This window comes from Brachyhypopomus gauderio, chromosome 17 (genome assembly GCF_052324685.1).
Source record: "Brachyhypopomus gauderio isolate BG-103 chromosome 17, BGAUD_0.2, whole genome shotgun sequence".
Taxonomy (NCBI): domain Eukaryota; kingdom Metazoa; phylum Chordata; class Actinopteri; order Gymnotiformes; family Hypopomidae; genus Brachyhypopomus; species Brachyhypopomus gauderio.
In genome coordinates this window covers 3,468,100-3,487,129 of record NC_135227.1, presented here as the reverse complement: position 1 = coordinate 3,487,129, position 19,030 = coordinate 3,468,100, and the positions used below count along the sequence as shown (strand labels likewise).

The 19,030-nt window shown below is 44.7% G+C and overlaps 1 protein-coding gene across 1 annotated transcript; it reads right to left on the bottom strand.

The window, feature by feature from the left end:
• Nucleotides 1-2,427: 2,427 nt before the first annotated feature.
• nrde2 (NRDE-2, necessary for RNA interference, domain containing) lies at nucleotides 2,428-18,306 on the bottom strand. The gene is made up of 14 exons (XM_076978510.1): nucleotides 18,147-18,306; nucleotides 15,053-15,158; nucleotides 14,738-14,920; nucleotides 13,709-13,849; nucleotides 8,834-9,272; nucleotides 8,319-8,727; nucleotides 7,686-7,819; nucleotides 6,367-6,490; nucleotides 5,130-5,302; nucleotides 4,524-4,904; nucleotides 3,428-4,362; nucleotides 3,186-3,333; nucleotides 2,815-2,886; nucleotides 2,428-2,673 (listed from the first exon to the last, which is right to left on the bottom strand). Exons 1-14 carry the CDS (start codon nucleotides 18,202-18,204, stop codon nucleotides 2,548-2,550), a joined length of 3,429 nt encoding a protein of 1,142 aa, XP_076834625.1. The 5' UTR covers nucleotides 18,205-18,306; the 3' UTR covers nucleotides 2,428-2,547.
• Nucleotides 18,307-19,030: the final 724 nt, after the last annotated feature.

The following is a 19,030-nucleotide window of genomic DNA, read 5'->3' as shown; positions in this document are numbered from 1 at the left end:
CATGTGCCAGTCATTTTTATCAGACTCATCAATAATATTTCTGTCAACCTTTTCCTAAGAAAAAAACGCCTTTCTTTCGGGAAATGCAAAGTTAGTACTAGTAGTGTGTAGGAGTAGATTTCATAACTCCCAGACTGACATCAAAAGAGCCACACACACACACACGCACAGTCACAGTCATGCAGGCACACATCTCTCTCTCTCTCTCTGTCTCTCTCTCTCTCTGTCTCTCTAAAGAAAGAAGGAAAGATGGACCGCCGAGAAATTAATCAAGAGAGATTTGACATATGTATTGTGTGAGTAGAGAGCAAAATAGTTAAGTGAAGACCTTTAAGCTGTGTTCTGAGAGAACAAAACACAAACGCTGTCATGGAGATTGCAGTATGACGAAACGTTTGCTTCCCCGTCATGGACTGATTCACAGATATCAGACCTGCTTTCTCCATCCACAAATCCATACCTCAGGAAATGCTGATTTAATAATCATAACCATGAAAATGATGATGATGATGATGCTGCTAGCTACTAGCCTAACATCTCAGGATCTGCACACACTATAGCACACAGATAGAAAAATAAATTGTGTAACACTTTGTATGTCCCCTTTGTGCCACCAAAACCACTCTGGACTGAGATCTTGGGAAGTTGAGCTTCTTCAAATATTTCCTAATTTATTTTTATTTTTTGCAGCACAGGGCACATTATCCTGCTGAAATTGTTATTGGGCAATGCCATCCCCTGTGTTATTTATGTGACAAAGTATCACGAGTGCCACGATCCAAAGTTTTCCAATACAACATCGCCCACAGCATCACATTGCCTCAGTAGGCTTGTATTGTTCCCATGGTGCAGTCTGGTGCCATCCTTTCCACAGGTAAATCACACACACACACACACACACACACACACACACACACACACGGCCATCTACATGATGTAAAATAAAAAGTGATTTCATCAGACCATAAGATTCAAGAACCTTTAGCTGTTGGGTTCTGGACATACTGCAACTTCTTGATCCCAGAAGCAGGAAGCCTGTAGAAAACAGCACTGAAGTTTGGATTTAATACAGATCTGGATTTAATAAGAGTCTAGATTTAATAAAAGTTTGGATTTAATAAAAGTATTGGTCTGAACAAGGGTCTCTTCTTTAAAGTGGGAGAGAAACATAATCTAACATTGTTCTTCAGATGAAAATATGCATGTTATTAATCATGTTTCTAAAGAGCTCAAGCATTTTCTTGGTAATTATTCCTAGCAGTGGAGTAGCAGGTCCATCTTGGCCATTACTGGCCCTCTCACACATTCACATCATCCTGCTCTTGAGTTCTTCCTGTTGCCCAAACTACACACTCAGCTGGGTGTCAGATATTTCAGTGCTGTGGGCCCTGGTCTCCTTTCAAATCCTTTTGACTCTCTGCCCTTTTTTCTGTAATCCCATTCAACAACAAAGAAAAGGTTTCATTATTCCTGTGCTGAAGGCTGGTGATTATATTGCCTTGGCCCAAGCTGAAACAGGTACTGAATGATTTTAATGCATGAGTTTAAATGTATAGATGTTGTATGTTTGTGTACCATAACTGGAACCAAATGTGGGCAGCAAATGACTCTGACTTTCATATCAGACACAATCCTGGGTCAGACGAGGTATCACTAGAGACTAAATGCATTACTGTATGAAGACATAGGAAGCAAGGAAACCTTTGCTTTTTTGCATCTGATACAGACCTGAATTTTACATATTACTATTTGAAATCATATTAAATTGCATTACTGGATATATATATATATATATATATATATATATATATATATATATATATATATATATATATATATATATATATTGCTCATTTTTTACTGTGCATATACTATTGTGAGTTGTGTGATTTTTGTAGCATAATTTAGTTTTTGAACCACATTCTACATTTACATTTCACACCCAAATTTGTTGCCGTAGTTTTCTTCTCGTGCAGATCACTGATGGCTTCTGGGCTGTTTTCTGCTTTGACTCAGTAAACCTTTCATGAGATACAGGTTGCTTGTGTCAGCATGTGTGGTTGTATATAAAACGTAGTAAAATGAATGTTAATATTTTTCAACACCCTTTTGTATTTTGCGTTTTAACCTTGCTGTTTATATAAAATGAACAGACCAAAATCCTTGATCTGTGTCTATATTATGTCCTTCAGTTTTTAATGATCATCTGACTTATACTACAAGTGTTTGCATTGTTCACCTCACTGTGTCCACTGCATGTTTCACGTTTATAGTTCCTGCAGCCTAAGATATGAATACGTGGGGCCAGGTTCTCCCCTGTGATGGCTCACAGCAATTAGCTCCTGTAAGACGTCTCCTCTGTCCGAGCAATGCTCTCATGAACAAAATACTTGTAAAGTATGCACATTTATGATCAAAAAATGTTATTTATTTACTTATTTTATTAAAATAAATAATGTGTTTGAATACAAGTGTTTTGGCTCTAGCTTGACATTGTCTGGAGTCTGAAAAGTCCAATCTGGTGCATTATGGGAAGAATGTGGTTGGCTAGTCCTCCAACAGAATGTCCACCTCCTCCAGAGGAACCCGGAGACGCAGCTCCTTCTCCGTCAGAAGGTCCAGGAACTCCTGCACACGGTCTGGAAACAGCTGTACTGCGTCCATGTACAGACCCTGCGCACGCACGCACACACGCACACACGTGTGTATGTGACCATGAAAAGAAAATACTATGCATGAGTGTGTAATTAGTTAATGAGATAGAGAGAGAGAGAGAGAGAGAGAGAGAGAGAGAGAGAGAGAGAGCTAGCTCACTTTGGCCCACGGGACAGCCTGTAGGGCTTTATAGAAGATTCCTCTGCCCTTCTCCGTGTGCCCACTAGAGACCTGTACACAATCATCATTAACATCATTATCTTCATCATCACCACCACTATCATTATTATTTTGCATACTGGGGATTGAATACAAATTAAATTCAAACACCAAGCTTATGGGTAAAATGCACCTTTTTACATTAAATTCACAGAATAATAAAAAAACTATAAAAAAAAAAAGACTGATCTCAGCCCAGGTCTGCTATTCTAAAGTTGGACACACATGACCACCAGGGTTATAGTAGTACTGTTTCTGGATCAGTTTACCCAAGAATGCATCTGCGTGCTGACTGCAGAAGAGGCTCTTACCAGCGAGGTCATGTACATCCTCCACAGCAGGGGGCAGTGAGCCCCGTCTTCTGTTGTCACGGCAACCTCAAACAGCGTGCGGATACGGTTGCCGATGCCGATCTCTGGTAACGTGGGTAGGATGTCCGTTGGGAGACTCGAACAGGAACTACAGGACACCAGGTTAATGTGCGGTGAGTGAAATGTTAAACTAAACTCTGAGTGTAAAGGTGACCTGTTGACCTCTCCTGACGACCTCTCACCTCTGAGCTAAATCCATCTGCTGCTTCCAGCGCTGCTCCGCCGTCACGGCGAACAGACGGGGTATCACGCTGCGGTTGCTCTTGGCAACGTCGTGGAAGAACCGGCGTGTGCGACCACGGTTGTGGCAGCGGCTCTCGGCCAGCAGGTAGAGCTGCCACAGGGGGGCGCTGCAGGGTAGACGGTGCAGGGCCTCGGTGAGAGCCAGTCTGAGGCGGGACAGAGGGAGCACGCCGGCGTTGCCGTGGTGATGCAGTAGCGTGACGTGCTGAACGGCCACCGTCTCGCGCTCCGAAGTCACGTGGCAGCGCGCGAGGGGCCCGCCGTCCTCGCTGGGACGGGCCGAACCGGACAGCGCCTCTCCGGCCTGCACATAGACCGCCTCGGCTGCATCTATCCCCGTGGTGAGGTACTGGAACAGCCCAAAACAGCCAACCAGCCCACACACGTTGTGGGGTCTGCCGGACGGCGCAGTACCGCCCACGTCCAGCAGGGCGGCTCGTAGCGCCAGCTCGTAGGCTTTGCGTGCCTTCAGTATGGTCACGGGGCCGACGTGTCCCGAGAACGGCGTGTAGACGGCTCCCTCGGCCAACGTGGTGAGTACATGGACGGCCCGAGAGGCGGTGGGGGGCGTTTCCGGGCTTCCAGACGCGCCCCTAGACGTCAGCTCCACTTCTAATTGGGCGTATAAGAGGCAGAGGCTACAAAGAGCATGGTGACGGAGGCCTAAGGCCCCGCCCAGTGTGAGGGCGGTGTCAAACACCCTGCGAGCTTCCTCCACGTTTCCCAGCAGCCACTCCATGTGGCCATACTCCCTCCACAGGGCCAGACTGCCACGATTCTCCTGCTGCTTCAGCAAACATTTAGCCAATCGCTTACTGGATTTCCCCTGCACCTTCAAACGCTTCTTGTTTTTATACTGCACACACCTCAACACCTGTAACACACACACACACAACAATATTTGTACCCCTTCATTATGCTAAGTGGAGCACTTTTTTTTGCAGGATGGTCACCCTGTGTAAAAATCCACAGATAAACACTTTAAAAGCTTAAAGCAGCATAAATTGAACAATCATCCGTTGAGACCACACAGACCTTCAGTTTCTCATACTGCAGCCAGCACAGATTCAGGGCTGCTCGGTCTTGTGCGGAGAGGAGCGGGAGAATCTGTTCCAGAACGTTCCTCAGAAGTTCCTCTCCTGCTTTACACAGCCCCGCTCGCCTCCTGGAGCTGCTCAGGAACGTCATGTGTCCCACGGCACTGACCCCAGATACTGGGAGGTCGTAAGAGGTCAAAGGGCGTTCAGGGTCAACTCGTTCATCCAAGAAGGCGGAGTCATCCAGCAGTAAACTGGGGTCGGGGGGGCTGGAGGTTCCTGGCAGGCCCAGGAAACGCAGGAACGAGAGCACCAAGCGGCCCTGGAGCTGTGGGGTCTCCACCCGGACCATAGAGGGCCCGATGTCATCAAACAGCACCTGGACACACAGCACAAACGTGGAGAACGTCGAGAGGTCAAAGCATTCTCAGCAAATATACCATGACATTTAAACATTTTGGTTCTTTAATCAAGAGAGAGCAACTTTGATTACTCTGCTAATGCTCTTTATATATTTATTTCCTTGTTTTTAGTCATTGTTATGCAGGCAGAAATGACTCAGTAGCTCTTAGACACTTAGCTCTTAAGAGGTCATTGACGGTACCTGACGATCTGGGTCCTCACAGTCCTCTTCGGATTGGTCCTTAGTGCTGTCTGGTCTCCACGGCAACCACTGATTTGCTTCACGAGTGGCTTCCACGTCTAGCCAGATCCTCCACTTAGGCTGGGTTTTGTCTTTAATCTCAGACTCATCCTGATCTTCATCCTCCTCCTCCTCTGTGACAGGAGACAGAAGGAAACACAGCTAGGTTGGATTTAGTCTCTCGGGCCTGACGTTCTGATTGATGAGGTATTTTGGAAGTCAGCCAGACCTAGCAGCCCAACAGACACGTCACACCCCACCTCCATGTGTTTGTGTATGTGCGTCATTAATACGATGTCCATTAGTTCTAAAATGCATTGCCACTGGAAACAACAAATCCTTAATTCTGATTACATCTCTTGCATGTAATGCATGATTATGGGATTATGGGTGATGACATCTCATCTTTTGGTGCCCGTTAGTAATACATTTACATGAGGCACATGCAGAGTCTTTGCATCCAGGTGTATGTGTACCTGACTCAGGTGTGTGTGTGTGTGTGTGTGTGTGTACCTGACTCAGGTGTGTGTGTGTGTGTGTGTACCTGACTCAGGTGTGTGTGTGTGTGTGTGTGTGTACCTGACTCAGGTGTGTGTGTGTGTGTACCTGACTCAGGTGTGTGTGTGTGTGTGTGTGTGTGTACCTGACTCAGGTGTGTGTGTGTGTGTGTGTGTGTGCCTGACTCAGGTGTGTGTGTGTGTGTGTGTGCGTGTACCTGACTCAGGTGTGTGTGTGTGTGTACCTGACTCAGGTGTGTGTGTGTGTGTGTGTGTACCTGACTCAGGTGTGTGTGTGTGTGTACCTGACTCAGGTGTGTGTGTGTACCTGACTCAGGTGTGTGTGTGTGTGTGTACCTGACTCAGGTGTGTGTGTGTGTGTGTGTACCTGACTCAGGTGTGTGTGTGTGTGTGTGTACCTGACTCAGGTGTGTGTGTGTGTGTGTGTGTGTGTGTGTGTGTGTACCTGACTCAGGTGTGTGTGTGTGTGTGTGTACCTGACTCAGGTGTGTGTACGTACCTGACTCAGGTGTGTGTGTGTGTGTGTGTGTGTGTGTGTACCTGACTCAGGTGTGTGTGTGTGTGTGTGTGTACCTGACTCAGGTGTGTGTGTGTGTGTACCTGACTCAGGTGTGTGTGTGTGTGTGTGTGTGTACCTGACTCAGGTGTGTGTGTGTGTGTGTGTGTGTGTGTGTGTGTACCTGACTCAGGGGGAATGATCCAGCCTCCTCTCTCCTGCTGCAGCATCCAGGCCCTCCACCCCCTCGCCCCTCGCTCCCCCACCCGCGGCTCACCGCTGTCCCAGAAGGGCTCAAAGAACTCAACCTGAATATGCACACACACACACACACACACACACACACACAAGCCAAGAGTTATGAAAACATGCACACTCCCCCAGAATGCAGACAGTCCATTTGAACAGCTGTAGGTGTGCACATCTGCTCAATGGTGGTGTGAAGCCTATCTGATCTCAGATCAGAGATCCGTGTTTATAATTAGGAATCCCTCTGCACTGTTGCTCATAGCCAGAAATACCTCACTGCAGCACATGCCCAGACCTCAGCTGTTAAGGAGCCAATCACAAACAGTCAGCATGATGAGTCAGCCAATCATAAAGAGACACCTGTTTGCTGACTGAATGCTGCTTGCAGCACTGATCGTTAAGTCAGGTTTGCGAGGCTTGGTGTGTGAACGGAAAATGCGCAGACACCCCAGTCTTCTGTCATTTACCACGCTGACACTGTCCACTCTACTAACACACAAAACTGTTTGAACAGGCATTACAGTTCAAATCCTGTGGTGGTTGCTGTATTCTCAGATGGATAAAACCTTCACATTAGAACAGAGACAGAAGCAGCAGGGACATCAAACTTATTATGCACATCACCTCAGCATCTCTGTGTTCAAAGCAAGGATCTGGTGTTCATGAGAGTCTCTAGAGACCACACCACCACCAGAGAAGGTATGATACTATCAGGATCTGTAAAAACTCATTTAAAATGAACTATGAACATACATTAATGGGATTATCTGGAGACTCTGGTGGCAACAATTAGATTTTTGGAAGTTGCCTCAGACAGAATGAAGAAGATTTAAACAGGGATTAAATCCTGAAATCTCCCTTTCCAGAAGTCAACTTTAATGCAAAAACACTTTTGCAGACACTTTTGCAGAGACTGGCACATAGCTGAGCTGCAGTTTTGTGGGTAAGATCTACATTACAGCAAACATAATGTGTGTGTGTGTGTGTGTGTGTGTGTGTGTGTATTGCTGCTTGGTGGGTAACTCGTACATTACAGCCAGCTCAAGTTCAATAATTGAAGTGTGTGTGTGTGTGTGTGTGTGAGATGTGTTTGTGTGTATTATTGCTTGGTGGGTAATTCATACATTACAGCCAGCTCAATATATGAAATCTGTATATGCGTCCTGTTGATTGGTGGGTAACTCCTACATTACTGCCAGCTCAATATTTGTGTGTGTGTGTGTGTGTGTGTGTGTGTGTGTGTGTGTGTGAGACCTGTTGTCTGGTAGGCTGGTCTTTCAGGCTGTCGGGTTTAAAGAAGGTGAAGTCCAGGAGGGCCTGGAAGAGAGACACGGCCTTCTCCGAGTGACCCGCCTGGCGCAGGAAGTGGCACTGTAGCAGGAATATGTCTACAAGAGAGACAGCAGAGAGACAGCAACACCTTCTTACACACACTTCTCACTCGCAGTTCAAGGCACAAGGCTCTTACGTCCACGACAAACTCTACGCCCTCGGTGTACACCAAATTACACTTTCAATGCCCTCTAATGTCCGCAGACTCAGACATGCACAAAATCTGCACATTACAACAAGAGAAGGTGGAGTGGCTTGGAGTGCATCACACTGATTTCTTGAAGGATTTGCACGTCACGTTTACTTTGGGCTCATTAAGTTGGATATTTATTCTGATATGTGATGACTTCCACAAACAATCACAATGACTAAAGACTGGGTGAATCGACTCCTAACCACATTCACACCACTGAGCTAATTGGCTAGTTAAGTAAACGTACCATCCATTAACTTCATAGAATTATGGTTTATGGTATTATGGTTTAATATAGACGCTGGAAAAATGCTAAAATGAAATGTTATTATTTTCATTTAAGGCTGAGGATGTGAACATACCCAACATGTCCTCCTGTGTCCCCGGCAGAGAGGGGTGGGACACCATGCTCCCGTCCTGCACCGCACTGAGCGTGCTCAGACATTTCCCGTAAATGGCGTTCACCTTCGACACGGAGAAGGTGCTGAAGTGACTCTGAGCGAAGAGCAGGTAGCTCCTCCACAGGGGGGCGCTGTTGGGGTGGATGAACACCAGCTTCTTCCACTCCTTCAGGAGCACCGTGGGTTCCCAGAGTTCCTGGCACAGCCGCAGTTTCTCCAGCTTGAGCTCCACGCTGCCGGGGTTGCTCTCCAGCGCACGCTCGATGATGGACACCTTCCTCTCCAGCAGAGCGCGTACAGAGAGTCTACGTGCCTCCGCCTCGCTCTCCTGCCCGTCTGGGAGTGAACCGCACGCCGCACCCACCTCATCCTTCACACACACACACACACACACACACACACGATCTCTTGCAACAGTCCAGCCAGTGGATTTGATTGAAATGTGATTTTTGCTGGCCAATCCTCATATTTCATACCTGGAAGCGTATAAAAGCCAGCCACGTTGGCGTGTCGGTGGGATTCTCCCGTAGCGTTCTGTTGAACTCCTCCACTTTGGCTTTGGTGCCGCTGTTCTCTGGAGGCTGTGGCACGTTGTCTTTTACCTGTGGCTGACCTTTGCCCTCCAGCCAAAGGGAAGTACTAGAGTCATAAACACCCAGAGGGTTGAGGCTGTCGGAGGGCTTCAGGCCAGCGTCCTCGTTGTGGTTCCCGAGAGGGATGAAGGGGGCAGGTTCGGGAAGCGGTGCATCGGGGAGCGAAGGCACGGCCTCGCCCTGGAGCAGCCGGCGGACAGACGGGGAAAAGTAGCGCTCCGGTTTCTGGTCCCGCCGTTTTTTGCCCGCCGCAGAGTCGTCCCAGACCACGGCCTGCGTCCTGCTGTCCAGACCCAGAGCAGAACTGCCCTTTCTCCGGTACCTGTGCACATGACACACGGCACACAGATGAGGAAGACTGCTCAGAACTGATGAAGCCGTCTGTCCAATACCTGATGATGTGACAGTTTAAAGACACTGAGAGAGAGAGAGAGAGAGAGAGAGAGAGAGAGAGAGAGAGAGAGAGAGAGAGAGAGAGAGAGAGAGAGAGAGAGAGAGAGAGAGAGAGAGAGAGAGTACATCTCATATGAACACTTTGTTATTCTGTGTACTGCTACAAGTGTTCCAGTGAACCTACTGGCCCTTAATCATGTGTTGAGCTGGGGGTTGAAACGCTTCTATGAGGATAAAGGACGGTCAGGAAAGAGAGTGAGAGTGTGTGAAGGAGAGAGAGAATATTGACTGCTGTCTCCTAGTGACAGTTGGGAACCTTGACAACAGAGTCATGCAGACTACCTTGGACCTTTTGTGAGCCCTGCATAATGACACACACACACACACACACACACACACACACACACACACCTAAACAAAATGGAGAAGTGGAGAATATGGGCCAGGGAGAGATGAACGGCAGACCACAGCACCACCGCAGCAGTGAACGCAGCGCAGCAGAGGGGAACTCGGAGGGAGAGGAGGAGAGAGTGAGAGACAGACAGACACCTACAAAGACATAGAGGTAGATAGAGAGAGGGAGAGAGAGAGAGAGAGAGAGAGAGAGTGAGAGAGACAGACAGACACCTACAAAGACATAGAGGTAGATAGAGAGAGGGAGAGAGAGAGAGAGAGACAGACAGACAGACAGACACCTACAAAGACATAGAGGTAGATAGAGAGAGGGAGAGAGAGAGAGAGAGAGAGAGTGAGAGAGACAGACAGACACCTACAAAGACATAGAGGTAGATAGAGAGAGGGAGAGAGAGAGAGAGAGAGAGAGAGAGAGTGAGAGACAGACAGACACCTACAAAGACATAGAGGTAGATAGACAGAGAGAGAGAGAGAGAGAGAGAGAGAGAGAGAGAGAGAGTGAGAGAGAGATACATGATAACAGATTTAGACCTTTTATCTCTCAGTGCATTCATTGTTAAGCCACTAACCCCTCTGTCTGACCACAGCCAAATTACTGTGTTCATTAAAAGGACAGATACTAACAACACTCCACTCACACAGCCCAGTAAGCTGTATAACATCAGAAGATCATACAGATGGGCCCAAAACAGCTCAGAAGAATTCCAGAAAGCAATCAGAGACCCACAAATTCAAACACTTCTAAACATCTTTCTGGACACCACATACACTCACAGTAAAGAAGGAGTGAAGGTGGCAGTAAAAAATCTAAATTGGATTTTTGATAAAACAGCAGAAAAGGCCAAATTGAAAATGAAAAGCAAATCAAAACCAAAACTCAAAAAAGAAGATGAATGGTTTGACCAAGAGTGCCAACACATGCGAAGAGAATTAAGGAAATTATCCAATCAGAAACACAGAGAGCCAAATAACGCACACATACGCCTTCTTTACTGTGAAACTCTTAAGCAATATAAACGTACACTCAGAACAAAAAAAGCTCAATACACCTACAAGCAACTGACACTAATTGAGGAGTCAATCACAACAAACCAATTCTGGAAAAATTGGAACAACCTGAGAAAGAAAGATCATGAAGAATTGGCCATTCAGAATGCAGACATCTGGACAAACCACTTCCAAACACTTTTTAAGAAGATACAATTGGATCCAAATTCTAAACAACATGACATAAACAGAAAACATGAAGAACTAGAATTGGCTATTAAAGATACCCAAAACCCCCTAGACTTCCCAATTACTGAGCAGGAGCTTAAAGATAAAATTAAAATACTTAAATCAAGTAAGACACCTGGACCGGATGGCATCCTAAATGAGATGCTGAAACACACGAGTTCAAAATTTCAGTTGGCCATTCTAAAATCATTTAATCTGGTTCTGAGTGTAGGTTACTTCCCTGAGATTTGGAACCATGGTCTAATAACACCAATCTTTAAAAATGGAGACAAATTCGATCCTAATAATTACCGAGGCATCTGTGTGAACAATAATCTGGGGAAGCTGCTGTGTAGCATCCTAAATAATAGACTTTTAAACTTCCTTATGAAGCACAGTGTCTTGAGTAGAAGTCAAATTGGATTCTTACCAAATTACCGCACCACTGATCATATTTACACCCTACACACTCTAATTGATAAATACGTTGTCCAAAATAAAAACAAATTTTTTGCATGCTTTATAGACTTTAAAAAGGCTTTTGATTCTATTTGGCACCAGGGATTATTTTACAAACTTCTTGAAAGTGGTATAGGGGGTAAAACATATGATCTAATTAAATCAATGTACACAGGAAATAAGTGCGGAATAAAAATTGGCAATAAACAAACAAACTCCTTCTCTCAGGAGCGCGGAGTGAGACAGGGCTGCTGTTTAAGCCCAACACTATTTAATATCTATATTAATGAATTGGCAAAAATATTAGAACAATCCACAGCTCCTGGTCTCACTCTGCACGACTCGGAGATCAAATTCCTGCTCTATGCAGACGACCTGGTTCTGCTGTCCCCCACTGAGCAAGGTCTACAGCAGAACCTGGACCTGCTGGAGCAGTACTGCCAGAACTGGGCCCTGGCAGTAAACCTCAAAAAGACAAGTATAGTAATATTCCAGAAAGGACCCAGATCTCAGGGATCAAAACACACATCTAGATTTAGATTAGGCTCAGAGGAAATTAGACACTCCTCAACCTATAATTATTTAGGCATCAAAATAAGTTCTTCAGGAAGTTTTAATCAGGCAGTGAATGAACTGAGAGGTAAAGCTCGCAGGGCTTTTTACGCCATAAAACGACAAATCTTTGCAGAAATTCCAATCAAAATTTGGTTAAAAATTTTTGAATCTGTAATTGAACCAATTGCCCTTTATGGCTGCGAGGTGTGGGGTCTGCTTACAAATCAACAATTTGACAAATGGGACAAACATCCAACAGAGACTCTGCATGCAGAATTCTATAAAAATATCCTAAAGGTCCACAGGAACACCACCAACAACGCATGCAGAGCAGAATTAGGCCAATACCCATCACTGATAAAAATACACAAAAGGGCAATCAAATTCTGGACGCACCTGAAGCACAGTGACCCCCACTCATACCATTATAAAGCCCTGCAGTACCAGGAGTTGAGCAAAGAGAACAAAGATCCCCTCACTCAGCTGGTCCTGAACTACACACTAACACTCACCAGATTCAGGACCAGGAAATCAAGACCAATCTGATCAGAACCAACAACATTACAGCTAATCTGAGAGAAACATACACAGAACACTGGGAAAACCAGACAAAATCACAAAGTAGAATGCAATGTTATCTGGCCCTAAAGAGACAGTACACTGTGGCAGAGTACCTGAGCACAGTGACTGATCTGAAACTGAGAACCACCCTGACGAGGTACAGACTCAGCCAGCACAACCTGGCTATAGAGACTGGCAGGCACAGAAGATCATGGGTGCCCCAAGAAAACAGAACTTGCCAACAGTGCAAGATGGGTAAAATTGAAACAGAGCTGCATTTCCTGACAGAATGCCAAAAATTCACTGATATTCGAAACAAATTTTACATAAAATTCATCAATAAACACCCCGCATTCAAAAGCCTATCTGATCTAGAGAAACTCCCCTACCTACTAGGAGAGCACAGAGACTGCTGCACACTCGCAGCACAATACGTCATGGCCTGCCACCGTGAGAGGGACAGTGAGTGATCACACATACACGCACACACATACACACATATACGCATACACACACACACACACACGTCTTTGATGTATGTAAATATACATGTGGTTCCCCTTCTTACCCCCTTATGCATGTATTATTTGATTTCAACTTCTGATTTTGTTATTTAATTAGGGAAATGTATTTATGTGTATGTATATATTCATTTTACCTGTTGTTTACTCCTTAACAATTTTGTAATGTTTAGAGTTGTGAGCCCAACTTTTATCTAGTGTTACTAATATTATAAGTGTTCAGGCTTTGGCAATACAAATGAAGCAATATTTGTCATGCCAATAAAGCACCTTGAATTGAATTGAAAATTGAGAGAGACAGACAGACACCTACAAAGACATAGATGTACATAGAGGGAGGGAGAGAGAGAGAGAGAGAGAGAGAGAGAGAGAGAGAGAGAGTGAGAGAGACAGACAGACACCTACAAAGACATAGAGGTAGATAGAGAGAGGGAGAGAGAGAGAGAGAGAGAGAGAGAGAGAGAGTGAGAGAGACAGACAGACACCTACAAAGACATAGAGGTAGATCGAGAGAGGGAGAGAGAGAGAGAGAGAGAAAGAGAGTGAGAGAGACAGACAGACACCTACAAAGACATAGAGGTAGATAGACAGAGAGAGAGAGAGAGAGAGAGAGAGAGAGAGAGAGAGAGAGAGATCCTACCTAGCAATGTGGGCCCTGTAGAGGGCTCTGTATTCCCAGTTGGCGCGGTCTGCCCGCCTGTCGATGCAGTAGGGTGTAGCGGTGGGAGCGTGGAGGTCATCCAGCCACATAAACCCTCCCGCCTGAATCGGACTCTCCGCTCTGGAGGAAAGACAGCAAAGTCCTTTTTTAGTTGTCGGATTGTAACAAAGATTCGCTGAAGGAAAATGTCTGCTTCTTGCATGTATTAAACACAGCACAGGATGTAAGTGATTGATTATTTCTGCTGCATTAGCTCTGCACTGGATTTGAAATTAACCTGACGCAGAGAAATGACCGTCATAGGTCTATTTGGATGGGTTTCGTTTTCCGGACACAAGACCGAAAAAGTCATTTTACAACAAGACCTCTGTAATGTTTATGACTCATATAAACGATTCACACGGGACAAGAAATCATGGTATAAATTACAGATATTGGAGTTTCTACTAGATTTACACAGTCAATATACAAACGGATCCACACTCAATGTTTGACTTTTGCTCATTGCAACTACAAAACATTATTATAAAATATTCATTTACATTTATTAACATTATCCATCTACTACCACTATGAGCCACCATTATTTCTTCATGTATTCGTTGGTTCTCAAGTACTACTGTGGTCCACAAGGGTGTTTTCTATTTCTATGCTAAACAGTGTGTATTTGATTCTTAACAGTACACCAGGACATTGTCTATAACTCATTGTATTGTTTTAACATTGTGTGCTTAATTGTAATACCAGCAATGGGCTGGTAATATATTATGGTAATGGGCCTCACAATATATTTACATTATGTCGGTGAACCTTTGCTGTGACAAAGTTAGACTGATCAGATAAGTTAGGTTAGATAAATATGTTTAGGTTCATAGGTTCACCGTGTGAATGTCATGGTTACCTTTGTTCTGTGATTGTCATGGTTACTGACAGGTAACAACCGTTGTGGGGTCATCATGGTTACTGACAGGTAAAAGCAGTGTGTTGTACCAGAGTTGTGTCTCCCACCTGTCTGGAGTTTCTTGTTTCTTGAGCAGGTCACTGGGGTAGACTGTGTGACTGTCCGAGTCGCCGCTCTCTGAACATCCTCTCTTCTGCTGTTTCTGCTTCTTTCCTTTCTTCTTCTTTTCTTTTTTTCTTCTCTTTTTAGTTCCGACATCATAGTTGTCCTGCTCTTCAGGTTTCTGCAGACTACACACATTAAACATCAGACTTGACTATAAACATCAGAAAACAAACATACTGTACACATATGAATAAACATTGTGTATGTAAACATTGTGTTTGTGTATGGAGTTACTGTGGCTTCTGGGATTTGATCACCTCGGCGGACTCTGAGGGCTTGGAGGACTCGCGGGACAGCTAGCCCTTTGATGTAGGTTCAGGGCGTCGTCCTCACGAAAACTCTGATTGTTCAGCCATTCAAGGTCTGTCAGGTCAGTGAGGAACATGATGATTAGTCAGTCAGCCTCCTTTGCTCTTTAGCAGAGGATTAATCTGTGTTGACACACGTGAAGCCCCGAACAAGCAAAAATTACCGAAAAGCTAAATAGCAGTTAGAGGAACAAGACCACCATTAAACTGCATTAGTGCATCCATTATAAAAAGTGAGGGTGTTTCTCAATGGACTGACTCACTTGCGGAAATGTCTCAGTACTGAAGCTGAACTTGGCACACTTTGTTCTAAGGGACTAACCCTCTACAGAAACACCTCATTCCCAGTATCTGAGGAGTGTCTCTTACATTTCAACACCCCGTGTCCAACTTATAAACATAAAGGAGATATAAATCTTTTTCAGTACTGGAAACACAAGTCTGTACAACAGAGGCGTTGTCTTTCAAGGTCTGATGGTCTGCCATGATCTGGCAGTGATGAGAGAACGTTCAACCTCTTCCTTTCCATTTCACACTTCTCCATTCTCGTACATTCTGCTACAATACTGTACCAGTGTATCAACAAACAGCACCATTAAGTGATAAATAAGTTCACCTTTAATATTAAATACCAATGTGCTAAACACTGGATTTCGATGTCGTGTTTAAAATGTGCCTGCGTCGTGTTTGTTGCTCGTCTTCGTCAGATCTAGTCCCGTGGGCTGTTCTGTGTTACGTGTCGCGTGTACTGTATTCTGTTGAAGCTCGCTTGTCTGGGCTTCCTGCCTGATCCTTGCTGCGTTACAGAAAGACGAGCCACAAAGGAAAACAGGGCAGGAAGGGAAGGAAGCTGAACCCCCTCCTGCTGTGTCTAGAGAGAGAGACAACGCTTTGGGGAAGGCTGCCAGCTTTGTGGAGGAGCAGCTGGCCGGGTTCCGGCGGGATTTCTCTGACCCTGTGGTCAGAGGGGAGACCAGGCAGCCAGTGAGTGACACCTCCTTGGTGCACCAAATCTCCCTGAGGCACCCCAGTTCCCACAAGGGAGGCAGGGAAAGAGAACTGAGAGGCTTCCCCAGGAGCATTCAGTCCTGGTACTGGGGGAGGGGCTCCCCTCCGGAGCACCAGAACTGGTATAGCCTCAGAGTATGTACGAGAGAGGGGACTCCCCTGAGCTCCCCTTTGAGTCTCCCTTCTCTCGGAGGGGAGTGATATGGAGATCGGGGGGTACTCCCCTCCAGACAATCACAAAATGGTCGCTTCTACCTCTGACTCTCAGATGGAGGTTGGAGAGGAGGGAGTTCCAACAAGTGCACGCCCCCTGTGAGGTTCAGAAAAGCGTCTGCTCTCAACAGCTGATGTGCGTCCCCTGGGAGAACCAAAGGAACCCGCCCAGGAGGCAGGTGTGCATCCCACAGATCCTGCCTGTGTTCCCAGAGAACTTCAGCCTGCAACCGCACCTACGGGACTGCACCCCATGTTGGGTGCAGTGGTCCCGGGTTGGCGTCTGGGAAGCTTTATGTTTGTCACTGTGCTTATGCCCCTGTTGCTTTCCGTGTCCGTGCCGCTGCGTATATCTGGCATCGCTGTGTCCGTCCCTGTGTTTGTTCCATCCCTGTGTTTTATATTTGTATTTAATATTTATATCTATGTATATTAACATAGATTAATAAGTATAATACTTAAATTTGTAAGTATTAACAAATTTAACATTGTATTCATACTGCTGTAGAACTATGCAAAAATTGCTGATAATGATAAAAGGCTGAAAAACATCTCTATCTAAAAACAACTGTGTTTTTTACCCTAGTTCTGCTTTGCAAAGTAAGAATATGGTTTAGCTTACAAAGCCATCATAAATGAAAGAACACACACACCATTTCCTCTAAACACCCTTGAGGCTTCAATACAACACCTTCACTGTGACTGTCAAGGTTGCAATATGCAATAAAAATGAATTTGTAACTCAAACTAAATAAAAACCATAAATTTTGCTTCAAGGAGGTTTGACATGACTGTGTTTTTTTCTGATGCTACAGGACAAAAAGGTTGTTAGTATGTTAAACAGTTACGGACTTAATCTTTCTGTGAATTAGAAGACAGTAAATGTCAAGAAGAACAGGAGAAATTAAATAAATCAAAACTATTTCACTACTGCTTTAGCACAACATGTAAATTCTGTGATTTTTTTCACACTGTGGTCTAGTGTATTTTAACTGGTCTACTATATTTTTTCCTGTGCTCCGACACACATGATTTGGCTCAACAATCTTACAATCTGTCTGACTCAGCAGAGAAATGCCAAATTCTATGGTGGTTACAATGGAAAAGACAATAGGGAAAATGACTAGGGTCACCATATTTTGATGGTGTCACAAACCTACATGAATAATATAGAATATATGAAAATATATTGAATAAATGAAACTCAGCTGCCATACAAATATACAACTTCACCAGATACGTTTTAAAAGTTCCTATGTTCCTATATTTACCACCCTAAAAAATTATGTCAGTGTTGATGTTTGAAAATAAGGAGATTTTAGACAAACTCTTTTGTTACATGCATACGTAAAAAAGGCCAGCCCTCAGAGTTTCACTATTAGTTCTGTTTGAGCATTTTTAGGAAAGGCATCGTACAAAACATTATGTACTGTATAATGTAAACAATGTACACTCTCTGGTGAAACGCTCCTGTGAAGCAGTTATACACACACACACACACACACTCTCTCTCTCTCTCACACTCACACACACACACTGGAAGCAAGCAGCCTGACCAATGGTTGCGTGCAGATCCTGTACATGATCGACCAACAATGCTGTACAAGGTGGTAGAGAGAGGTAGAGAGAATGGTGAAAGCAACACAAAACAGTCACACTGTAGCCTATGACAGCCAAACGGACACTAGTTAGATGACTATTGGCAGGCTAGCCTAACTCAGCTAGCTACCTGAAGTTGAAACTGACAGCTAATTAGTTAGAAAGGCGCCCTTATTCAAACGTTGAACTCTAAAAGGACGAGACCACGGTGCACTTAACTTACCTCTATTTCGAGAGCTATCAACATTTAATGCTCCCTCAAAGGCAGGAAACAGAGCCATGTTGTAGCTAAACTAGCACAGCAGCCTCTCAAACGCGGTCGCATGCTTGTGACGTCATTCGCCGCGATCAATAAAACGGTGAGGTCATGTATGTTTAAAGTGGATTAAAGTCTGGTATAAAATGACTGCTGTCAGCTTGGGTTGGCCGAAGACGTATAGTATATGTATTTTTATGTATATGTGGTGGTATATTTGACTGAAAGCACTACATTAATGTTTTCCCCATATGGTACAGTGAAGAGTTTTTACTCCATCAGCTGGTAACTGGTCGCTGTCATGTTTATGCAGTATCCACTACTGTACCGCCTTCCACACTTTAACACATCACTTTATGTTCGTCTTATAAATCCCGAATCTCCACACATTCCGTATGTCTCCACACCTAGTTGTAATATGCTTATCACATAAAAGAAAATTACCATAGGCTTCCTTGCCAGAGCAAAAGCGTCGTTTTGGACATTTATCCGCTTAAAATTATTCCATTGCAATTTCGTTTCGATTTTTTTTGCTTGGGCCACAGAGCAGGGCCGTTTGTTTTATATACGATATATTCTGGCTTTATCAAACCCAAACTGAACTCCGTCGCTTGACGCATTGCAGGTCTAACGAAACCAATTAGAGACTCTCACACATTCCAGACAGTATTGCGGATGTGCTGTAACCAATCGGGGATAACCACCTATCCAACCACCATCATATGGACAATAACCTTCCGCCACGAACTAGTGCCTTACTATCAAATAGTGCGACATACAGATGTTTTGACCTTAAAAATAAATTCCACGAGCTCATATGCACGATAAACCTATTATTATTATTATAAACT

Coding starts and splice junctions, on each gene's coding strand:
- nrde2 (XM_076978510.1), bottom strand. CDS start 18,204: ATGGCTCTGTTTCCTGCCTTTGAGGGAGCATTAAATGTTGATAGCTCT. Junction 15,159..18,146: donor TGATAGCTCTCGAAATAGAG/GTAAGTTAAGTG, acceptor CTGACCTGACAG/ACCTTGAATGGCTGAACAAT. Junction 4,363..4,523: donor TGCAGTATGAGAAACTGAAG/GTCTGTGTGGTC, acceptor TGTGTGTTACAG/GTGTTGAGGTGTGTGCAGTA.